The 21,778-nt window shown below is 50.6% G+C and overlaps 1 protein-coding gene across 1 annotated transcript in view; it reads right to left on the minus strand.

Moving 5' to 3' along the window:
- The window catches only part of ERGIC1 (endoplasmic reticulum-golgi intermediate compartment 1), a 102,573-nt gene that overhangs the window by 29,000 nt on the left and 51,795 nt on the right, over nucleotides 1-21,778 (minus strand). The window contains exons 4-6 of the mRNA XM_077895519.1: nucleotides 20,139-20,211; nucleotides 9,839-9,933; nucleotides 5,648-5,772 (exon numbers count right to left, since the gene is read on the minus strand). Of these exons, the coding sequence (XP_077751645.1) occupies nucleotides 5,648-5,772; nucleotides 9,839-9,933; nucleotides 20,139-20,211 (293 nt within the window). The remainder of the gene's footprint in view (nucleotides 1-5,647; nucleotides 5,773-9,838; nucleotides 9,934-20,138; nucleotides 20,212-21,778) is intronic.

Here is a 21,778-nt window from a genome sequence, read left to right on the forward strand (position 1 = left end):
CAGCATGTACACGGACAGGACATGGGGTAAAGCCCACTGCATCTTTTTTTCTTTTTTAAAATATTTTTATTTATTTATTCATGACAGACAGAGAGAGGCAGAGACACAGGCAGAGGGAGAAGCAGGCTCCTCGTGAGGAATCTGATGTGGGACTCGATCCCAGGACTCCAGGATCACACCCTGAACCAAAAGTAGACATTCAATCACTGAGTTCCCCCAGGCACCCAAGCCCACTGTATCTTAAAAATATTTTTTAACTTCATTTTTCCTTAAATAACTAAACACATTTATATTATAAAAAATTCACATAATAAGGGGATGCCTAAGTGGCTCAGTGATTTGAGCATCTGCCTTTGGCTTGGGTTGTGATCCTGGGGTCCTGGGATCGAGTCTCGCTTCAGGCTCTCCGCAGAACGAGTCTGCTTCTCCCTCTGCCTCTCTCTGTGTCTCTCATGAATAGATAAATAAAATCTTAAAAAAATAAATCACATCATAAAGTGAGGACTACAGGCCCCGTTGTCTATCACCTCCGGAAGTAAGAAACCAATAGCGTCAGGCATGTGTCCTTTGGAATTTTTCCATGCAGTGACATAGGGCCTCCACTGGGCAGAGTTCAGAATGGGGTTTGGAGCCTGGTCCTCACTCCCAGAGTCAAGTGAGTCAAGGAGGCTGGCTCCCGCACATCTGCCACCCGCTGCCTCCCTGCGAGGCTGTGACTCAGTGACCCACTCCCTCTCCACAAGGAATCCATCACAGGTGGCTGACTCATGCCAGCACACGCTGGGCTGAAGAAAGAAAAAGACGATGCTTTTAGAGCCTGTGACTTAGGAACCTACGTCAGTGTCTCTGTAGATTTTAGAAACATATAGATGGAGCCAGTCCCCAAACTCGAGCCCATCCTGCCCTCCTCCTGGAGGCTGGGTGATTCAGCGGGGAGTTTGGGCTGCTGGGGGCAGCCAGTGCAGCTTGGAACATGCGACCTTGAATGTCTGACTGCTGGCTGACTTCCTGATGGACAGATAAGGAAGCTGTAGGGCAAGTGTGAGCCTGATACTGGGAGATAAAGGGGCAGGGGCCAGCTACTAACCTCACCCATCTCGAGGGCACACTGTCACTGCTGGTTCTCTTGCTGAGCACCCCATGACTGAGAGCTCCCAGGAGGCATAAGCCAAGGACAGGGGAGGGTGGCGGCTCCACACCATGCAAAGGGACAAGGGCAGGGGGTGGCCTGACCTGGAGGGAATAGACACAAGTGGTCATAGCTCATGTGACCAAGATGCTGGCAGGGAGAAGCAACAAGGGGACGGGAGACACAGACGGAAAGCAGGGACCTGGTGCCAGGCTGCCTGGGTTCAAATCCTACTTAATTCCTTGTGCCTTGGTCTCCTCAGAGCTGTTACAAGGACTAAATGGGTATATCTGGAAAAGGGCCAGGTAAGAACCTAATAGGTGGCAGCCATAAGGTGAGGGCTGGCATGACATTTTCCTAGAATCCCCAGCCCTCCCCAAGCAGAGAAGACTCATCTCTTGAACGTCCTCCATGTACATTTTATGAGCACACTTGCACCCAGGTGACAGTGGGTGCCAGCTGGTGAAATCCTGGATGTTCCCATGGGTGGAAGATAAGGAAGGCCAGGGAAGGGGCATCGATGCTTATCCCTGTTCCCAGGGTGCTAAGTGCTCTGTAGTTTAATTTGCTCATATCTTTTTTTTTTAATTTTTTAAAATTTATTTATGATAGTCACACACAGAGAGAGAGAGAGTGAGGCAGAGACACAGGCAGAGGGAGAAGCAGGCTCCATGCACCAGGAGCCCGACGTGGGACTCGATCCCGGGTCTCCAGGATGGCGTCCTGGGCCAAAGGCAGGCGCCAAACCGCTGCGCCACCCAGGGATCCCTAATTTGCTCATATCTTATAACCTGGGAGGGCAGTACTAGTATCCCCATTTTACAGATGAGGAAACTGAGGCTCTGAGAGGCTCCACTGCCCAGAGTCATCCAATCAATGAGCACCATAGCCAGGGTTCTCGCCAGGGTCTGTCTGCTCCAAAAACCAGTCCCACTTCACCCCGAGCCAGCTGGGGACCCCACCACAGCCTGTCTGAGGGGAGCTGACTGCAGCCTTGGGCATATTTGCCAAGGGGAGGAGAGTGTGGTGCTGGGCTATCTCCAGGGTAGTGGTCCTGCTTTTCTTGTGTCCACCCCAGGCTGGGTCCTGACAGGTTCTTTGCTCATTGTCTAGGGCATAAATATTTGTTTAAGCCGGGCAATCACACTCCCGAGGGGAGGCCCCCACAGTTGGGATTTGTGTGTGTGTCTGCTCATCTTCAGCCATCACCCCTCAGACAGGCCTTCCCTTATGCCCCTATCTCAATGGGGTTCCTCCCTTATGCTCCACCCTCACACCCTCTCCATTCTCTTCATGGCTGCTTCATCGAGATTACACATTGGGTTGAGGGTTTAGCTGTGGGCTGCCCATCACTCCGTAATTGACCACAGTGCCACCCAGGGCAGAGGCCACAGCTGTTTCTTTCAGGACTGCATCCCAGTGCCAAGTGTGGAGCCAGGCACACAGCAGACACTCAATAGCGAGAGGCATGAATTCATCAGCAAGGGATGGGGAACAATGGTCAAAGGAGTCAAGCAGTGAGATGGATGGTAACAACACAGAGGGCATAATGGACAACGTGTTCAGAGGAAGGGGAAGGAGGGACTCCAGAGGGACCCCATCAATAAAATCTGTGCGTAAGCAGCAGTTCTCCAGGCACACAGGTTGGGGCAGAGCAAGAGCCTGGTCCTACCACCAATTCATCCATCACCCTGTGAGCCCACCCTCCCTCCTCTCCAAGGCCACCACCCCTCCACTGTGGCCTGGACCCCATGCCCTCTGTACTTTCCAAGGCCTTGGTTGTACAGCAGCCCTGTTCTCTCCCATGTCATTGGCTTTCCCTGCAGCTCCTGGGTCAGTGGTCCACCCTGCCCATGCAACACCAGCCTTCCTCTTTGATCCATGGTCTCTTCTATATTCTAGGGCCCAACTAGGCCTGGTCCCATCCTACTTGCCTGGATGCCCCTTCTATCTGTCGTCATCCCCTCATCTTCCTGCTCCTGAACACTGGAATATATTAGAAATCAGTCCTTAAACCACATTTGCAACAAGACCTTGGGTTCTGGGGCACCTCTGGGTGGCTCAGTCAGTTAAGTGTCTGCCTTCAGCTCAGGTCATGATCTCAGGGTCCTGGGATAGAGCCTTGTGTTGGGCTCTCTGCTCAGTGGGGAGCCTGCTTCTCCCTTTGCCCCCAACCCTCCCCTTAGCTCATACTGTCTCTCTCTGCCTCTCTTTCTCACAAATAAATCAATAAAATCTTAAAAAAAAAAAAAAAAAGGTATTGGGTTCTTACCTTTTGATGCCATGGACACTTTTCCAACATCATCTATTCACTGATGACTCCCACATTCACATTCCACCTCAGAACACTATCCTGAACCCCAGAAACATCTCCAATTTAACATCTTTTGGGGAAATCCCAAATGAAACACATACAGAATTGAACGACTGTTTCCCAGGACCATCGCCCATAGAATCCATGCTTGCCCAAGCTTCTGTATCTAGAAAGGGACCTCCTGGTTGTCCGGAAAAAAACCTAAGAAGTTGCTTTGATTTCACACCTGTCCTCACCACCCACATCCAACTGATCTGTAAGTCTTGTTGACTCCACATCCCTAGTCTGCCCGCTTGTCTCCAACTCCACTGTACAACCGTGGATCATGACCTCTGCTCTTGGTCCTCTCCTCTGCGCTCCCCTCACAGTTGTCATGGTGAGCTTTCTAAAGTTTGGCTGTCCAACAGAACTTTCTCTGATGATGAAAATGTTATATAGCACTACTATGGTAGCCACTAGTCTCTCTGAATAACGTACTTGAAATGTGACCAATGAGATGGAAAGACTGAATTTTTCATTGTATTTAATTTTAAGGAATCTAAATGTAAAGAGCCCCCCATGGCTAATGGCTACCATATTGGATAATCTAGTTCTAAACTGTAAGTCTTACTGCGTTGCTTCCCTGCTTAAAACTCTCAAATGGCTTCCCATCACAACCACCATAAAATCTGAATCACAGAGCACAGCACTGACCTTGTGATTTATTTTTAACCCCTAAAATGTGGCAGATGTGACATTCTCTGCTTTAGCACTTGAGGGAGCCTGGGGCTCTCATGGAAGAAGTCCACTGCCAGGAAGAACACACACAGAGGCCATGTGGGGAGGAGAGGCCCTGAGACTACGTGGGGAGAGACACGTCCAGTCACACCATTGGCCCAGCCTAGCCTTGCAGCCACCCAACAGGAACCATGGGAGTGGAGGGCACATGCCCTATCTAAAGGGGCAACTGCCCCCCTTGGATCCAGATGGCAGTTGCCAAAGGGATGTGGGCCCAGTGTGGTTAGAGCCTCTGACTTTGAAAAGCCAGAATCTGGACTCCCAATCTTTAGATATTGGCTCTGACGTGTTTGAACGCTGTACAGGATGCATGTAACTTGTCTTTGGGCTGGGTGTGGCCAATGAGTTCGCAATGTCTGAGTCAGATGTCAGGGATCAGAGGAAAGGTGTTCTGACAGAGGCTATAAGTGGGCAAGCCGAAGCCAGGGGTGGCCAATGGCTCAGTCTGGCTGGGATTGGGAAGGGAGTTATGTATGGAACATGGAGTGTGATCTTGGCAAGACACTCCACCTCTCTGGGTCTTAGTGTCCTTATCTGCAACATGGGGCCACCTCATGGTGTTCCTGGGAGGCTCCCCGCAGTAATACGTAATATGTAAGAGGAGCTGGAAAGGGTGCAGCAGCACGTGTGGAGCAACCTGCTGGTTCCCGCCAGGGATCCCTGGCACTCTCAGATGCACGTGCTCACATCTTGGGAGCTGAAGTTCCTGGTTCTAGCAACAAAACAATAGCAATGCCTCAGTTGTCCTTTGGGGCCTACCAGGTACTTTCAAACTGCCCCACTCTCCCTCCTTGTCTCCTAGCCATCAAAATGCTTTTCAGTTTGTATATTGTCAGTCTCCCCCTACTGCACAGAAGCTCCGCCAATGAGGGAAATCTGCCCACTTATTCCAACTCTTCCATTCCTTTCCCCCTGTTCTGGGCGGCTCCAAGCCAAGAACCTCCCTGCCTTGGAACACAGGAGGCATCCCATAAAAGTGTCCCAAATCAATGGGACAATGAGCTCGTAATAGCTCGTTTGGTCCTCATATAAACTTTGTGAGCTGGGTGGTGTCATTATCACATCCTCCCCCTAAAAATGGCTAAGATGGGTACAGTGACTTGGAGGGGGCTGCTTGGCCAAGAGGGGTAGGAGCTGGGATGAACACTCAGCGCTGGAAATCCCATGGTTTTCTCACCACCCTTGGCCTTCCCTGTTGGGAAGAAGAGTAGCCCCTTCCTAAACCAGCCAGTGGGGGCTCCATGCCTCGGGAAACCTGGAACCCCCCACCGGATTCTCAGTAGGAAACGTCAGGGCACCCTGATACGAGTTAGGCTCTCGCTGGGGGGAGGCCAAGTGAGCACACAGCTCTACCATCCAGTTCCTGGTAGGAAGGGGACCAACGGGATGAGGATTGGGTAACAGGGGCCCATGCAGGGTCTCCATACCTTGTTGATGCTGAAATGCCCCTCAAAGCGGCAGCCGGCCCCATTGTTCACTGGGATCCTCATTGAATTGTCGATGTGCCCCACCTCATGCCTGCCCATCTCATCCTGTATGTCGAGCCCGACCACTGCAGGGGTCAAGGAGAGGAAAGAGTCACAAACACCTGAAACAATGAGGGGGGGGGCCCTCTCCTTCCTGGGCCACCATGCCCCATCCACTCCATGGACAGGTGGGCCTCAGGCCATGTAGGCGCTCACAGTCTGGGGCCCAGAGCCACAGAGAGGAAAGCAGCCAACAGAGGGGGAGAAGGTGATGGCTGGGCCAAAGGGGAGCAAGCCCACAATGTCCCATCCCTGCCACTGCCTGAGGCTGCAAAGGAAGAAGGGGAAGAGCTGGGGGAGGTAGCAGCTAATGGGGTGAGGTATGGAAGACTGCGGGGTGCAGGGGTGACTCTGCTAAATGCAAGGCTATAGGGAGAAGCAGAGGGTCAGGGTTAAAATGTTGTCTGAATCCTGGCCCTGCCTTTCACCAGCTGTGAAACCCCGGCCAAGGCACATAACCCTTCGATGCCTGTTTCTTTCTCTGGAAAATGAGAGTGATAATAATTAGACCTTCCTTGGAGAACTATGTGGATCAAATAATGACTATGTGTAGAAAATGCTTAGAACAGGGCAGCCCAGGTGGCTCAGCAGTTTAGCGCCGCCTTCAGCCCAGGGCATGATCCTGGAGACCGGGATTGAGTCCTACATCGGGCTCCCTGCATGGAGCCTGCTTCTCTCTCTGCCTGTGTCTGCCTCTCTGTGTCTCTCATGAATAAATAAATAAATAAAATCTTAAAAAAAAAAAGAAAAGAAAAGAAAAGAAAATTCTTAGACCAGAGTCTGGTACATAGTACAGGCCAAGTGCCTAACAAATGGCAGCACATGATGTGTCTCAGTCTCTGGATTCATTGGGCAAACAGGTCCAGGCAGTCATTCATTCATTTCACTCATCATTCATCCATTCACATCTTCTTTTACCCAAAGTCTAAACCTTCAAGCCCTGTCCTCCTGGAGCTTGGGCACTTTTCTGGCTTCTCAGTATACTGAATGGGACTGGAGTCCTGGTCCTTGATTCCAATGTGACTCTCAACTTGTGACTCAGCTTCCCAATCTGTAAAATGGGCAGGCCTATGCCAGCTGCATTCCCTGAGATGGCCTAGTGGCATGGGTTTATAAACCATGAAAACGCAGAAATTTCTCTGAAAGAAGCACTGGAAAGGAGATTGCAACACAGAGAAAGAACAGCTGGAAGCAATTACATGTGCGCCAACCCTAAAAGGGAAAAATGGTAACAATCGTATTCCTCAGTAGGGATAGGGAAGTGAGTGAGGGCCCATCCATAGAAGGAAACGTGATGTAGTCATTAAAAATGACGCTCACGGATCTGTAGTATGTGGGAAATGCTGATGCCGTGATGTTTGATTTAAAAGAAATGCAAACAGGTCCCTGTTTGATTCAGCAGCCCCACCTCTAGGAACCCGTTCTCCAGACACACACATGTCCAGACGTGTGTGCAAGGCTGCTCTGAGCAACTTTATTTGAAATGGTGACAACTGGAGGCAACCCAGCTGCCTGTCAATGGGGACTGGTCGATGGAACAGCCCTCTCTGGAATGCTGTGCAGCAGGTACAAAGGCAGAGCTAAATCTACGTGTGGGGAGAGGCGGCTCAGAGCAGGCCAGTGACTCAGAGCTTGGCTCTGCCCCCTACCAGTTCTGGGACCTCGAGCAACTTACCTAACCTTCCTGTGCCTCACTTTCCTCCTTGTGAGGAGGAAGCTATCCGAAGCTTGTGAGGATCTTAAAAAAATTACCAGATATTCTTCTAAGTGCTTTTTATGTAAGAATACACCATCTGAGCATCCCTGTGGGGAAGATGTTATCAGACCCTAGTGGGGGACACTAAGGCACAGAGAGGTTAAGTAACTTGCCTGAGATCTCACAGCTAAGAAACAGTGGAGCTTGGATTGGAACCCACAGAGTTTCAATCCAGAGGCCACACCCTTTGGCCACTCTGCTAGAGCACCTCTCATCTTAATGCACTGACACAGCCAAAGAATTCAGGCCAGAACCTGGCTGGGAGTAGGAGTGGAATAAATGGCCACTGTGGTTATCATCTTACTAATATCATGAGTAATATAAGAATAGCTCCAAGATATTAGCAGAAAAAAAACAAGAAATCCCAGAAAGGTTCCACGTAGTTGTGCCCAATTATGTTAAAATAAAAGCAAAACACCAAAAAATACTCCCACCTAAACATGCTATATGTTTGTAGACAGACGGACAGATGGACACACACACACACACGCGCATACATACAGAGGGGTGGGCAGGGAGTCCCAACTCTCAGCAGAGGCTTCCTCTGGGGAGGATGACACCCCAGGAAACTTTTCCTTCTGCTTCTTTTTCCTTTATATATTTTTGTATTTTGAACATGATTTTTTTTTTGAAGCAAAAAAAGATATTCTTGTATTAGTTAACAATCAAATATTACTTTTTAAAGCAGGATATGAGATTGCACACACAGCGTGATCTCAGCTGTGGTTAGAAACGCACAGAAAGAATGGCCAACAGGATGGAATGGCGTCAGATGTCAACTGATGCTGTCGTTGGGGGTGGAATTATGGATTTTCTGAAGGTACAATGATGAGCATGCATTTTTTTTTTTCTATAATAAAAATGTAAAGTTCTTTTAAAGAAAAGCCAGGGTGTGGGGCTCCAGTGAGAGGCACCTGGGTTCAAGTTAGGGGCTCACATAGCAGCAGGGCCTGGAAGGCTGATGCAGCCTGAAGTTTGAGGTGGCCTGGTCCTTCCTGGGCCACTGCCCATCGCTGGGACAGAGCCTGGAACCACATCCCTTCCCTCCCCTGTCCCACTCATCCCAGCCCTCTGGCCTGACTAAGAATTTCCTTGTTCCAGAGACACAACCAACTCCTGAATGAGAAGCTGCCAGATGAATTATTTTTCTAAGAGAAAGAGAAAAAATAAAAATAAAACTGACCTATTTCAACAGGTTCCCTGGCCTGGGGCCCACTATGGATTCAAAATTGTGATGTAATTCTCACCAAAAGCAATAACAGAATTGAATTGCTCCCTATCTCTGCCCGCAGACACACCCGAAGTTCTGTCCTTCAGGAAGAAGAGAGTGGGTGGGAGGAGAAGGAGCGGTATCGGCTTGCATGCCCGGCTGCGGCAAAGGGACACCAGAACCCCAGTCCAGGAGGGGACACCCTGTCCACTTGATAAGAAGTGTAGGAATCAGCTCATCAGACCCTCCCAGACACCTCAGGTGATAGATAGCACTAAACCCATTTTGACAGATGAGGAAACAGGCTCAGAGAGGTCACATGTTAGCCAGGGTCACCCAGTATTAGTGAGCAAAAGAGCCAGATTGTGACTCCAAACCAGACTTCCAGTGGGTTTTGTTTTATACTAGAAATTCATTCTCTTGGTTGAAACACATGAAACAAACAAACAAAATAGGGTATGAAGTAAAAAACCAAGTTTCCCAATAGCTGCTAACAGGTCAGAGCTGCATCCCCTCCAGGTGACTGCTCATGGCTAGTTGGAGGTCTCCTTGCCTAGAGATCCTTGAGAGGTGATGTGACCTCCCCCACCCCCACCCCATCCCCACACATCACCCTACAGCCTCTAGCCAGGGATAAGGATCATAACAGCCAGGCCCCCTTGCTACCAGGTAGGACCAACTGTGGCACCAGTCACATGCCACAGCTCCCCATGAAATCAGGCTGTGATTAGACCTCTGCTGAACACGTATCTCTGCTTGTTCTCTTGCATCCCCTATACCCTTCTGGTTCCTCCCAGGAGCCCTTTCTCAATAACCCACTTGCAGAAAATCTCAGACTCTGCTTCTTGGGAACCTGACCTAGGAGACAGTCCCTGACACACCAACATGGCTACTGTCCAGAGGTCACCCCTGCTAGCAATTTCATGGGCTTTGTAGTCTAGAAAACCTCCAAATGAGTGCACATGGGATGACATTCTCCCCCCAAAAGGATTAAAGAGAATCTTATGCTACCTGTTATCTGTAGCGTGTCCTGTTTGCTGGCTTATCCTGGTCATCAGAGCTGCACACCCAGCTCTGCCTCAGGGAGGGGGTCCTGCTACAGCAGAGGGCTGTCGGGAATACTCACATTCGCAGTGCAAATTGGGTAAACTGATGTTCAGGCTGACGTCAATTTTGCCCCCACTGTCCTTGTCCGGGTCATCGACGTAGAGCTCATTCACGCTAAGGGAGACAAGTACAGAAGCCTCTGTTGAGATGGGGCACCTATCCCAGCTGCAGGGGCCAGTCGGGGGCCATTTCCCTTGGTGACCACTGCTCAGATAAGCAGGACTCCCATCTCGGGGAAGCGTGTGGCTGCTAGGCACAGGGGATGGAGGCTCCCATCTTGAGGGCCCTCTCCAAACGCTGGCCTTACCACTTACAGGGAGGGGGACGGGATGGTGGTAGAGGCATGGTTTTCAGAGTCAGACACATTCAAGTTCTAATCTCGGCTTTGCCACTTTCTACGTGAACTCAGCAGATACCATCACCTCTGTGAACCTGTTAAATGGGATACCACCACCTGTTGTTAATGGGGTGGTCTGAACACCTGAGAAATGTGAATCTCACTAGGTAGGCATCAGGGCCTGGCACCACCAGGCACATGGGACCTTACTCCCTACTCTCTTGAACCTCCTCCCATTCCACTGGGTGGTCCTCCTCAATGTCCAGCTCTCACAAAGCCCTGGGGTGAACACCAGGTCCGAGACATGATTAGACTAATATGTTAGTGTTCCTTGGCCACCGCACCAAATTATCACAAAGCAGGTGGCTTAAAATAACACACGTTTATTATCTTGCGCTTCTGGAGGTCAGAAGTGTTTTTGAAATGAGGGTGTGGGGCTTCTGGAGGCTGCAGAACAGAATCCTTGGTCTTGCCTTTCTCAGCTTCTAGAGGCTGCCCAGGCTCACAGCCCGTCCTCCACCTTCAAACCCAGTGGAGCCACAGGGTATCTTCACTCCTCTCTGACCTCTTAACTCCCGCTTCGAGCAATTCTGTCATTTCATCTTGCCCACTGGACAACCCAGGGTCACCTCCCTGGCTCAAGATGCTGGACGCCAGCACATTTATAAAATTCCTTCAGCCACATAAGGTAACACACTCACAGGTTTCAGGGACACTGACGTGGAGGTCTTTGTGAAGAGAAGCACAGTTTGGGGGCAGGGGTCTCCATGGACGGCCATGCCACCTTGCTATCCAGAACAAGGGCACCACATTAGGATCCATCAGCAATACGAATTTATGCAACAAATACTTTCTGAGTGCCTGCTACCTGTCAGGCATTAGAGACAGCAGGTAACCAGTCAGACATGGTCTCTGCCTTCATCAACCTTACAGACATTGCTCCCCTTCTATATAAATACCTTCTACAACTATGATTCTTGCTCTGTCGCAAAGCTGTGGGGTGCCATGGGAGGGACAAACAGGGCAACTGACCTCTGGGGGGAGTGGGCCAGAAGGACTTCTCTGAGGAGGTGGGGGTTGAGGCCTAAAGGATGAGGAGGCTGTCCCAGGAAAGAGGGAGAGGGAATCCCTGAGACAAAGTGTGCAGAGGCTTGGAAGTGGTGGATTTAGGGAACTGAGAGAAGGTCACCATGGTTGCAGCACAGAGCAAAGGGAAGGGGGCCTTGTGATGTAGCTGGTTTATGGACAGGGAATGTGTCAGATGGGCTTGGGAGCCCTGATGAGGCCTTCACAACCTGAGTGCAATAGCATGGTCAGGCTTATACTTCCACAGGTTCCCTCGGGCTGCTGCAAGAAGACTGACCAGAGGGGCCACCGTCCCTGGGGAGCCCACACGGGAGGTTGATGCAGTAGTGCAGGTGAGAGCAGATGAGACATGGTGCCTGGACTGGGTATGGAGGAGGGGGAACAGGTGGGAGGGACATAAGATTTGGTACGCTACAGCAGGCAGGATTCCCTGCTGGACAGGCCGTGGGGCTGGCTGGAGGGATGCATGCAGGCAGACTGATGAGTTCTATCTGGAACCATTTGCTGGACTGGGAGCCCCTGGAAGAGAAGTTCCATGTAGCTGTGCTGAACTCAAAGTGTCTTAGAGACATCCCCTAGTGAACAGCTATGGGGGCAGCTTGAAGTGGCTGGGCTGTGGCTATTGTAAACATTAGCCAGGGTCTTGTCCACAGGATGTAGAATAAAGGCTTGAAGATCTAAGCAATTAGACTCTCAGAAAATCTTCTAAATAGCCACATCTTGGGGGAAGAATGAGTTAGACCATGGCCAGGGCATTTTGTTTTTACTCAGACCCTGTCTTTATGCTCCTCGCACCTAATGTGATGTAGCTGGTGCTCAATTAACAGCAGGCTGAAAAAGTCGCCTGGGGTTTGTTTCCTTGTGGAAGTCACAAGGATGTTCCTGGAGACAAAAGAGTGACAGATTGTTGGTCCTCCAGCCCATTAAACCAGGAAAGTTCCAAATGAGCTTATGTTATCACATCTCTTCCTGTGAAATGTCCTGATCCCCATTTTAGAACAAGGAAGCTGAGGCCCAGAGAGGGTGAGTCCCATCTCCAGGGTCACACAGCAGGAAATTGCAGAGCTAAAATTCCAACCCAGGTCTGCTTTCTGCCTGAGCCCCAGGATTTCCAGGACTCAAGCTATCTCCCCCCTCCTTGCTCTCAACTTCTGGGGTCAAGTAGGAAAATGGAGAAGGGCGGCCTGGCCTGGCTTGTCTAGGGGCCTGTGCTTGGCAGGTTCATAGTGTTGGCCCCTATCAGGGAACAAAGAGAACAAATGAGCCAGCGGGAGAGGAGCAAGCAGGAGCACAGGAGGTATGCCAGGGATGTGTATCTTCATAGCCAAATCCTCCTCCTCAGCCTTCAGAGCCCAATTTCTACTCCAGCCTTGATTTGCAACTCCAAAGGGCTGTTTAGTGATGAGATTGCTGGATGATTAGCAAAACATCACAGAGGAGGAGGAACCCGATTCCTTTCCCAAACGAGCCACTCTTTCCTTAAAGCTGCTCACCTTTCCCACCTGGGAGGCGGGGCCTCAGCACTTCACTGAGGGATTTTGGGATGATGTCATCCCCTGGCAATCCTAGGGAGGTGACCTCAGTGCAGAGAGGCGAAATCCGAGTGCGGCACCCAGGTGAACTCACCTCGAGGCCCCAGGGGCCTCTCCCAGCCCGCAGAGCCCAGGCTCCCTAGTGCCACCTACAATAAAGGGGCTGAGGTCCTCAGGAGAGATGGGAAGCCTACTGCCTGCAGAGCTTGGGCCAGTTTGGTTATGTAAGGCTAGAACTGGCTGCTCTCAGGTGCCTTCCTGAAGGGCCCTGGGCTGCAAGATGAACGCAGTTCAATCACCTGTGCCGCTGACCCAGTGAGGCCAAGACAGCTACTTTCCGAATCCAAGGCAGATGTTCCATGGCTGTTGGCTTCCTCCTCCCTCCAGCCAGCGCTGCAAGCCTGCCCATAGCCTGCCACCTGCAGATGCCCACTAAGGCTAGCTAACATTAATGGCTGGGGCTGAATTGAAAATTTTTTTAAAAGATCTATTGATTGATTGATTGACTGATTGATTGATATGAGAGGGAAGGACAGAGGGAGAGAGAGACTCCACTAAGCTCAGGGCTGAACTGATTTTAAAAGGTGAAAGGACAGCCAGAAACCAGCCCACCTGGAGGGGCAATAAAAGTTTTTTGTGAATTTACTGCTGTCTGGGGACCCATGGGCCTGATTCCTCCTGTCACTAGCAAGGATGATGAGAAGCCCCACAGGGCAGTGGCAGACGGATGTGGGCTAACCTCCTGGCTCTGCTGCTAAGAAGCTGGGGCACCTGGGACAAGTTGTGTCACCCCTCTGTGCCTTGGTTCCTTAACTGTAAAATTGGAAAAGCCTTCTATGAAGTTTGAAGATAGGCAAAATTAATGTATGGTAATATAAGTCACAATAGTGGGGGTGGGAGTGGGAGATACTGACTGGGAGGGGGCACAAAGGAATCTTCAGGTGGTGGAAAGATGTTGTCTTGATGGGGTGATGGTGACATGGGTATAAGCATAGGAAAACATTTAAGTCTCAACTTTAAGATTTGTGCACTTTGCTGTCTATAAGTTATATAAGCCTCTCAAAGAGAAGGAGGGAAAACCAGGAAGGAGAGGAGGAGAAGAGGAAAAAAGAAGAGAGAAAAAACAAAAAAGCAGTCAGGATTTGGGCTACTTCCCAGGGCTGTGAGCAATAAAGCTGCAGACTGCCCCAGGATGGGGGTGTGTATGTTACTCACTTACCTGAGGGCCTCGCAGGGGGGACCTTCTTGGTAAAGAGCAAAAGGCATTGTGGCGGAAGTCCAGACTCTCAGGGTTCAAATCCTATCTCTGCCACCTCCTAGATGATTAACCTTATGCAAGGGGCTTTGCCTCTACCAACCTCAGTTTTCCCAGATATAAAGCAGGGACACTCATGGACATGGCACAATCTTAGTCAACAGTAAGCGCTCGATAAGAAAGGGTCTCCTACTTTCATTGTCATCATAAATATCAGTGTTTACTGAGTTGGTAATAACAGGTATCCACCCCACGGCATTGTGGGAAGGACTGTGCTGAGGGGCCCACAGCTGGTGTATTATATCGAGATGCCAATTATGACCTGCTGAACGAGGGGGCACAAGCCACCCACACAGTGTTGCCAGGTAGATCCCTCAGCATCCAAGCTCCCACTATGGCGAAGTGCAACCCACAGGGTCGTTTTGGTTGAAGGCACAGTTTCAATACACCCACACAAAGGGAGAAAGAGTCCCAAGATTGATTACTTACAGCTCCTAAGAGTGGGGGTGTGTATGCCAAGAGCCAGGGGAAGGGCAGGAGCCAGCGGGAGATAGAGAGCAGAGTAGCAAGCACTTATTACTTAGGAGATGACTGGGGCAGAGGTCACTAACTCTCCTCCAACTTAACTCTAAGTAGTTATTTTAAAAAGTGCCTGGGGCAAAATAAAAGCGGGAACTCGTGGCATCCTAAACTCAAAAGTCCTTATCTAAATGTCCAGACTCTGAGCGTCGGTAGGGTTATCATACCATAAGATGCTTAGGCGGCAACCCAGAAAAACAGTTTGTTCTTCTCAAAAGTTGCTTTCCTCATCACAGGGATTAATGGGTTCATGGATATAAGGTGCTTCACAGTCCCTGGTATATTCTAAGGCTCGTTTATAAAAGGTGGCTTTGCTTATAACTGATCAAAGAAGACATTCCAGTTCTGAGCACCCAGCTAGTGCCAAGCACTATGCTTGGGGCTTTCACATGTAGTATCTCATTTAAGATACTGCAAGGCAATGTTTAGTAGGGTTACTGTTCTCTTCCCACAAGGATGAAACCGGGCTCCGAGGAAGACAGATAAAAGACTGGCCAAGATCACATGGCCAGGAAGAGGCAAAGGTAGGATCTGAACCTGGAGCCCTAGGAACCCAGAGCCATGCTCTTTCCATTGCATTAAACTGGCTGGGGCAAGGAATCAGTGAAAACTGAGAGGCAAGTGTCCCCAGGTAGACCTGTGATGCAAGTGTCATCATCTGATAATCTTCAGATGCCCACCCCATCCCCACCCACGGCCCAAGTAAACCAAGTACCCACAGGGCATGGAGACGTAAAGGGTCCACTCCCTTTGTGCCTTCCATCTGCTGAGTTGGTACCATCAGCCCTGGAGGGCTGCCACCTCTGACCCCCCCCAACCTACCTGGACACTGGGTCGAGGGCTCCCTGAGCCAGGAGCACAGAGCACGAGATCACAACCCCTTGAATAAATGGGGGAAGTAACCAGTGTGTGCCGGTGGAGGAGAGGGGGGCACATTCCAGTTGGGGCACACGACACAGCGTCAGGAAGTTGGCTGGCTTGCGTGGGGGTCAGTAAGCAGTGGCCATGTAGGGAGAGAGAGAGAGAGGGACTAGGGAGGTATGGATGGGGGGAGCATAGGAGGAATGTAACCAAGGGCCCTGAAATTCTAGGCTGAGGCGTGAGTCCGATGACATCCATGGAAAACAATTTTATTTGCTTTTAGAAGAGCACTTGAATAGTTCAGATTCCTGCCCAAAGTCGCTGACCTCCATGCTTAATAATTTGATTTAATGGAAACTTACACAGCAGTGAGGCCCACGGAAGGGCGTGGGGTGGAAGGGGAGGGATGCACGTTATGTAAGCAAGCTCTCCAGGACCTTCTTTTGAATTCTGACCGTTCCAGGTATAAGTAAGTATTCTTACCTATTCCCTCCCAGGTGGAGGGCCAAAAGTCCCTTCTCAGCCACTGAGTCCTGCCCCACGCCCTTCTCTACCACCATCACCCAGTCTCCTCACCGGGCCTTGGTCTCCAGGGTCACCTGGCCCTCAATCCATCTTCACAAGAGGTGATCTTGCTGCAACATGAACCTGGTCCAGTCACTCCAGGCTCAGAAGCCTTCAGGCTTGCCAGCACTCCTTCACACAACTACCCTGGGTCTCTCTACCCGCCTCTAGCTCCCAACCTGGGCCTCAGAGAGGGTGACTTGGGCTCTCAGGGAGATGGCCAGGTCCTCCTCCGGGTTAAGCTACTGGCCTCCCCATTTTGGGGCCTGCTTTGGAGCACGTGAAGACACAGTTCAGGCTCCTGCTAGGTGGGCAATGGCTACCTGGAGTTCTGACCGCCTGCTCGGCCACCTCACCCTGTAAGGGTGTAATTGAGTCTTCCAGTCAAACATTCTGACCAAAAAGCATCTGTTCCCATGCACCTGGGCATGCTCTGAGAAGAAAAAGGTGGTATGACAGGGCAGGGGTGCCGAGGCTGGGCTCCGGCATCAGATGGACCTGGGTTTGACCCTGGCTCCACCACTTACCTCATTGTGGCTGAGCCTCCTGGTGTCTCAGTTTCTCCAGATGTAAAGTAAGGCTAAGGCTAACAGGAGAACCTACCATAAGGGGTTCTGTATTGGTTAAACAAGATGATCACTGTAAAGTGCTAACCTAGAAGGCTGGCTGGTACGTGTGTCCCCATTATAAATTGTAAATAGAAAGTATAATACATTGTATTGTACTATAAATTATCAATGGAGAGTTCCAGTCACTACATTTTCTTATTATAAATCCTCACTGGGTTAATCATTAAGAGTGGCCAAGCCTGGGCAGTCAAAAGGTGGAAAGTTTTGTAGCCACATTCTCTGAGGAGGGAGGCCTGCTCCCCTGGAACCCTGAGGCTGCAGAGCACCCTATGGGGCCACTTTCCCAAGGGTAATTAGTGGCCTGTCTAAAGCCCAGGTTAGAGTCCAACTGCCCAAACCAACAGGCCTCCTTTCCCACTGAGCTGGGCCAGAATAGTGTCTTATGTCAGTGATAACCACAGGTCGGGGTTGGAGCAATGTTGATCCTACCAGCAGTGACCTCATTTCCTTGGGATACAATCTCATGGTGGGGGGTGAGGGGCGGGGAGCTGAACCACTGTGGTCACAAACTGCCAGGGAGGGTCAGCCTTCCATTAAAGAATTGTGACCTTCATTTCTTTCTAAACGGACAGGCCTTCCCAAGGTCAGAGAAGCTTCTCATAGAGGGAAGACCAGGAACAATCCTTTCTCCTCTGGATTTTTCTGTGGAGTCCTCAGTCCTCACCCCTACAGACTCCTCCGGGCACTCCTGCACCGTGGTCACGTGGCAACAGGGAGAGAAGGGCCATTAGGGTCACTGCATGTCACGGATGGAGCTTCTTGCCCTTGGGCTCCCGACAGGTCTCTCTTCTCATTCCTGCCTCCCTCCCTATCCTCCAGCCACTCACATGGCAAATGAAGAGCTTAGCAGAAGACAAAAGGTAAACACACGGTGAACGGCCCTATGGTCTGATACTCACCACGGTCTCTACTCACGCCTCATCTTTCTTCCTCTACAGGGAGGTCCTGGGACCAGAGTGTCCAGGATGCCCCCAGGAGTCAGGAAGGGGAAATCCTGGAGCAGGGCATTGGGCACAGCAACAGGAATACACTGTGCTCTTGGGAAAGGAGGGAGCCCTGTCCTTTAAGCAGAACAAGCTGTCCAGGCTTGCTTGAGGGGCCCTTAACACAGCACACGGGACCCCACCTGCTCCAGTCCCAAGCTCTGATGTCACAACTTACCTGTCTGGGGCCCGCTGTCTCAGCACCCTATCTCACTGTGGGCTGAGCTGACAAAGAGCTAAATCAGGTGCCCCTCACAATATCAGCAGGAGGTGAGGGAGGCTGATCTCAGCTCAGGGGAGGGGACAAGAAAATTAACAATCATGGAATGTTCCTTATACACCAGGCACTGGGCAGTCTTACAACCTTTTTCGCATTGGATGGAAAATAAATATGAGATAAATAAATGCATGAAGAGCTATGGATCCATGGATATTAAAGCATTATTGGGTGCTACATTAAGCACTTTCCTGGCAAATAATCTTGTTTAAACCTCACCAAATATCACATACCTTCTCTGTATCCTGCCCTGCTTTTTTTTCATCAGAGCCTTTTTTTACTGATTCATATATTCTAGTTCTGTTCACTTGTTCATGGCCTGTGTCCACTGTTGGCATTTTCAGCTTCTCTGAGCAAGGAACCAGACAGCAAATGAATGAGGCAGACCTGGTTTCTGACTTCTGGGAGCACAGGACCAAGAATGAGACCTGTTAATACACAACAGCGTGCAGGACCTACCCCAACTTGGTCTTTCCTACTCCATACTCTACTCTCTCTACTTGCTCATTCTGCTCCAGCCACACCAGCTCTTTATCTGCTCTGCACATATGCCAGTTCATTCCTGCCACAGGGCCTTTGCACTTCCTAGTGGCACTGTCTAGAATACATAAAGCCTCCCTGGTGCCCCAGCTGGGGCTTCCTGCTTGTTGTCACACATGTGCCCCATTCACCCTGCTCAGAATATCAGAATATCACCTCCCCAGAGAATGGGGTGCAGCCTAGAAAGACCAGCAGGTGTATGGTACACAGTAGGTCTCAATATCTTCCTGCTGTCCCTGTTTCCAACTCCAAATCATGATGGCGTGACCTCTGAGACATCCAGTGGCCCAAATGTACACAGAGCCACCCCCCCATTAGGAGCCGAATGGGACAAAGAAGCTTCTCTGACCCCTGAATGGTCAGGGAGTCATATCTTGGAAAGCACACGAGCCTCCTCAGACCTAGAAGCTTTGACTCTGGTATACCCTCCCTTGTTTGGCCAGCAATCCAAAGAGCCAGAGAAGTTTGGCAACCTGTCCAGGTCACACAGCAAAGTGGTCACTGAGCAGAGACCTAACCCTAGGTCTCCCAATGCTTTGTCCAAAGTTCTTTCTTACCACTCCATGAGACCCCCTGGGCTTTGGTGTCATCAGGGTTAAAAATAGGATCAGAGTGACAGGGAAGGCAAACTGTCTCATAGTAGTGGAAGGCAGGAGGCTACATCCAGAAATGAGCTGGCAGGCATGTGGTGGTGGGGGAAGATAAGATCTGTCCAGATCCCTCCACCTCTCTGAGCCTCAGTTCTCCCCATCTGTAAAGTGGAGATAACTACCTCCTGGGGCTGCTGGAGGATTAAAGGTGGTAACACTTACACAGCTACCAGGCCCGTCTTGGACTAAGCAGCTATGTTTTTTGTTCCCTATTGTCTGTGGCTGAGAGGGAAACAAAGGAAACCAAGAAATTCCATGAGTGAGAAAGAAACTTCCAGTGTTGGACAGAGGAGTGGGTGGCCAGGGCCCAGCCCCGCGATGACTTTCTGAGTTGTAAACACAGGAATGAAGAGGCTTGGAAGCCTTGAGCCAGTGACCAAGGCAGGAAGCTCTGGGGTCTAATTCCACCTCAGGGCGGCCAATGAGGTCGTGACTGAATAATCCCAATGGCATTCTGTGTTACACATACCCCAGAGCATTTACTAGGTTATCTGGGCAACAGATTATTCTAGAAATCAGAGATCAATTCACAATGCGTCAGGCACTGCCAGGAAGCCCACGCTGATTCCTCACTGAGTATGGGCCTCCGAGCAGGGAAGGGGGCTTAGGTGAGGGAACCAGGCTCTGATGTCAGCAACCCCACCCCTCTCTGGTAGGAAGCTGCATCGTTTCTCTGAACTCCTCCAGCTTTCACATCAAATGACCCTGCGCTGATTCAGAAGGAAAAAAGCCCACTGGCCAAACAAAGGGAAGGCAGAGCCGGGTTCATGATTTCTGTTCATCTGAGGACCCAGGAGCCCCGCCTCCTCCCAAAACAGAACCCAAATGTTCTCTTCAGCTTCAACGAGTGTTTGCTTTTACTCTAACTTCAATACCCTTTTAAGAAGTAGAGGAGTGACGGATGCCACGGGCTTGGAAATGAGAGTTGGAAGGTTTAGAGGTCTCTCACCTTTTTAAAGCCCCTCCCTCCTCTCGCTTGGGGTCTCAGAACACTAGAATGCCCCCCTGAGGGGGAATGAAACTTACACTTCTGTTGTTATGAATCCGGTGAGCTCCGAGAGGAAGAGGAAGAGGATGAAGAGGCAGCAGCAGATAGAAACTGGAAGGAACAACACAGAGATGCACTGTTAAGGGTGGAGGGCACTGGTGGAAGGGGGTTGGGTCCTCTCCACCCCTCCCTTCTCCTCCCCCTCCCCTGCCTCTAGGAAAGCTGCTTAGAGGGAGGGGGAGAGAGGCCACACCAATCACCCCAAAGCCCCTTCTTAGTAGAAGCAGCCCTGCTCCCAGAAACTGAAGACCACCTTAGGTACTGAGTTGACCTTCCTATGGGGACTACCCCCCACCCCCCGCCCCAGGCAGGTCCTCAGTGGGGGGCCAGCCTGGCTTCCTTCCACAAAAGTATATTAATGCACAGGTCAGTCAAAAACAGGTTGGAAACTGGTAGCCCACAAATGTGTCCTGTTCGGCAAAAGTGGTAGGAATTTTAAAATCTGCAGTTGACACTGAACAATCTGATTTCACATCAAAGGCCAGATTGCTGGCTGCTCCACGACACTCAAGCCCTTGCTCCCACACAGGGTCTGAGCTCGCCAGTCTGTCAAAGGCCCCACCACTCCCTCTTACCTCCCTGATTCCCAGGCTGAGGCTGAGTGTCTCTCGCCATCTACTGCCACCCCCAGTGGTACTATCACCCTGTGCCCATGTCTTCAACAGAGGTCAGAAAATGAGGATAACCGAGCACTTGGGCTTCAAGAGAAGGGACAGTTCTTTATGGAATGAATTCTTTATACAAGTCTGAAATGCAGGGAGTTTTGGAAAAGGGCTCCAGAGTTGGCCCACATCACTCATATTTATCTTGTCCGCTGGGCCCCTGACAAGGGCGAAATCTGTGACCCCTGGAGCCACTCCTGGGGGCAAGACAACAAGTGCCCCAGGATCTGCCTCAACTCCAGCCCCATCTCCTTATACATTCTCCATATCTAACCACCCAGCCACACTGAGCCGCATGCAATATGTGTTTTATTGCTGTTCCTGCGGTTCCTGCCCCTCCCATCTTACCTCCCCCTTTCCTCCCTGTTCCCCTCCTCTCTGGGAGGGGGAACCTCTCTCTGTCCTCCCAGGCCAAGGCCCAGCTCAAACATCTTTTCTGGTGGGAAGTTCCCCTCACCCTGAGAGATGGAGCTGGTCACTCTTTCCTCTGTGTTTCCAGGATCTATTCTCACACTTTCCACATTTTATTGGCTATTTGTGGCTGCTTCTCTCATTAACCTGCTATTCCTGAAGGCAGAAACTCCACAGCTCCAATGCCTAGCCCGGAGCTCGGCACACAGGAGGGAGTCACCACCAAGAGTATGGAATGAGAGCTGAACACACCTCCTCTGGGCTTATCACAGAGGCGTGCAGCAGACAAGGGCTTACAAAGTATGGTCCACAGCTCAGCTGCTGTGCGTCTGGGTAAGCTGCTCACCAATCCCAGCATCCGTTTCCTCATCTGTTAAATGGCCACATGCCTTATGGGGCTGCTCTGAATTTCCACAACACAGACACTAGGGTTGAAATAGTGCCTGGCAGGTAATAAAGGCTTGAGCATTCACTTATTATTAGAACTTTCATCAGGGAGACCTTGGAGGGCTTGGGAACTGACAAATGGGGTGACCTCTACTTTC

This window comes from Canis aureus, chromosome 4 (genome assembly GCF_053574225.1).
Source record: "Canis aureus isolate CA01 chromosome 4, VMU_Caureus_v.1.0, whole genome shotgun sequence".
Taxonomy (NCBI): Eukaryota; Metazoa; Chordata; class Mammalia; order Carnivora; family Canidae; genus Canis; species Canis aureus.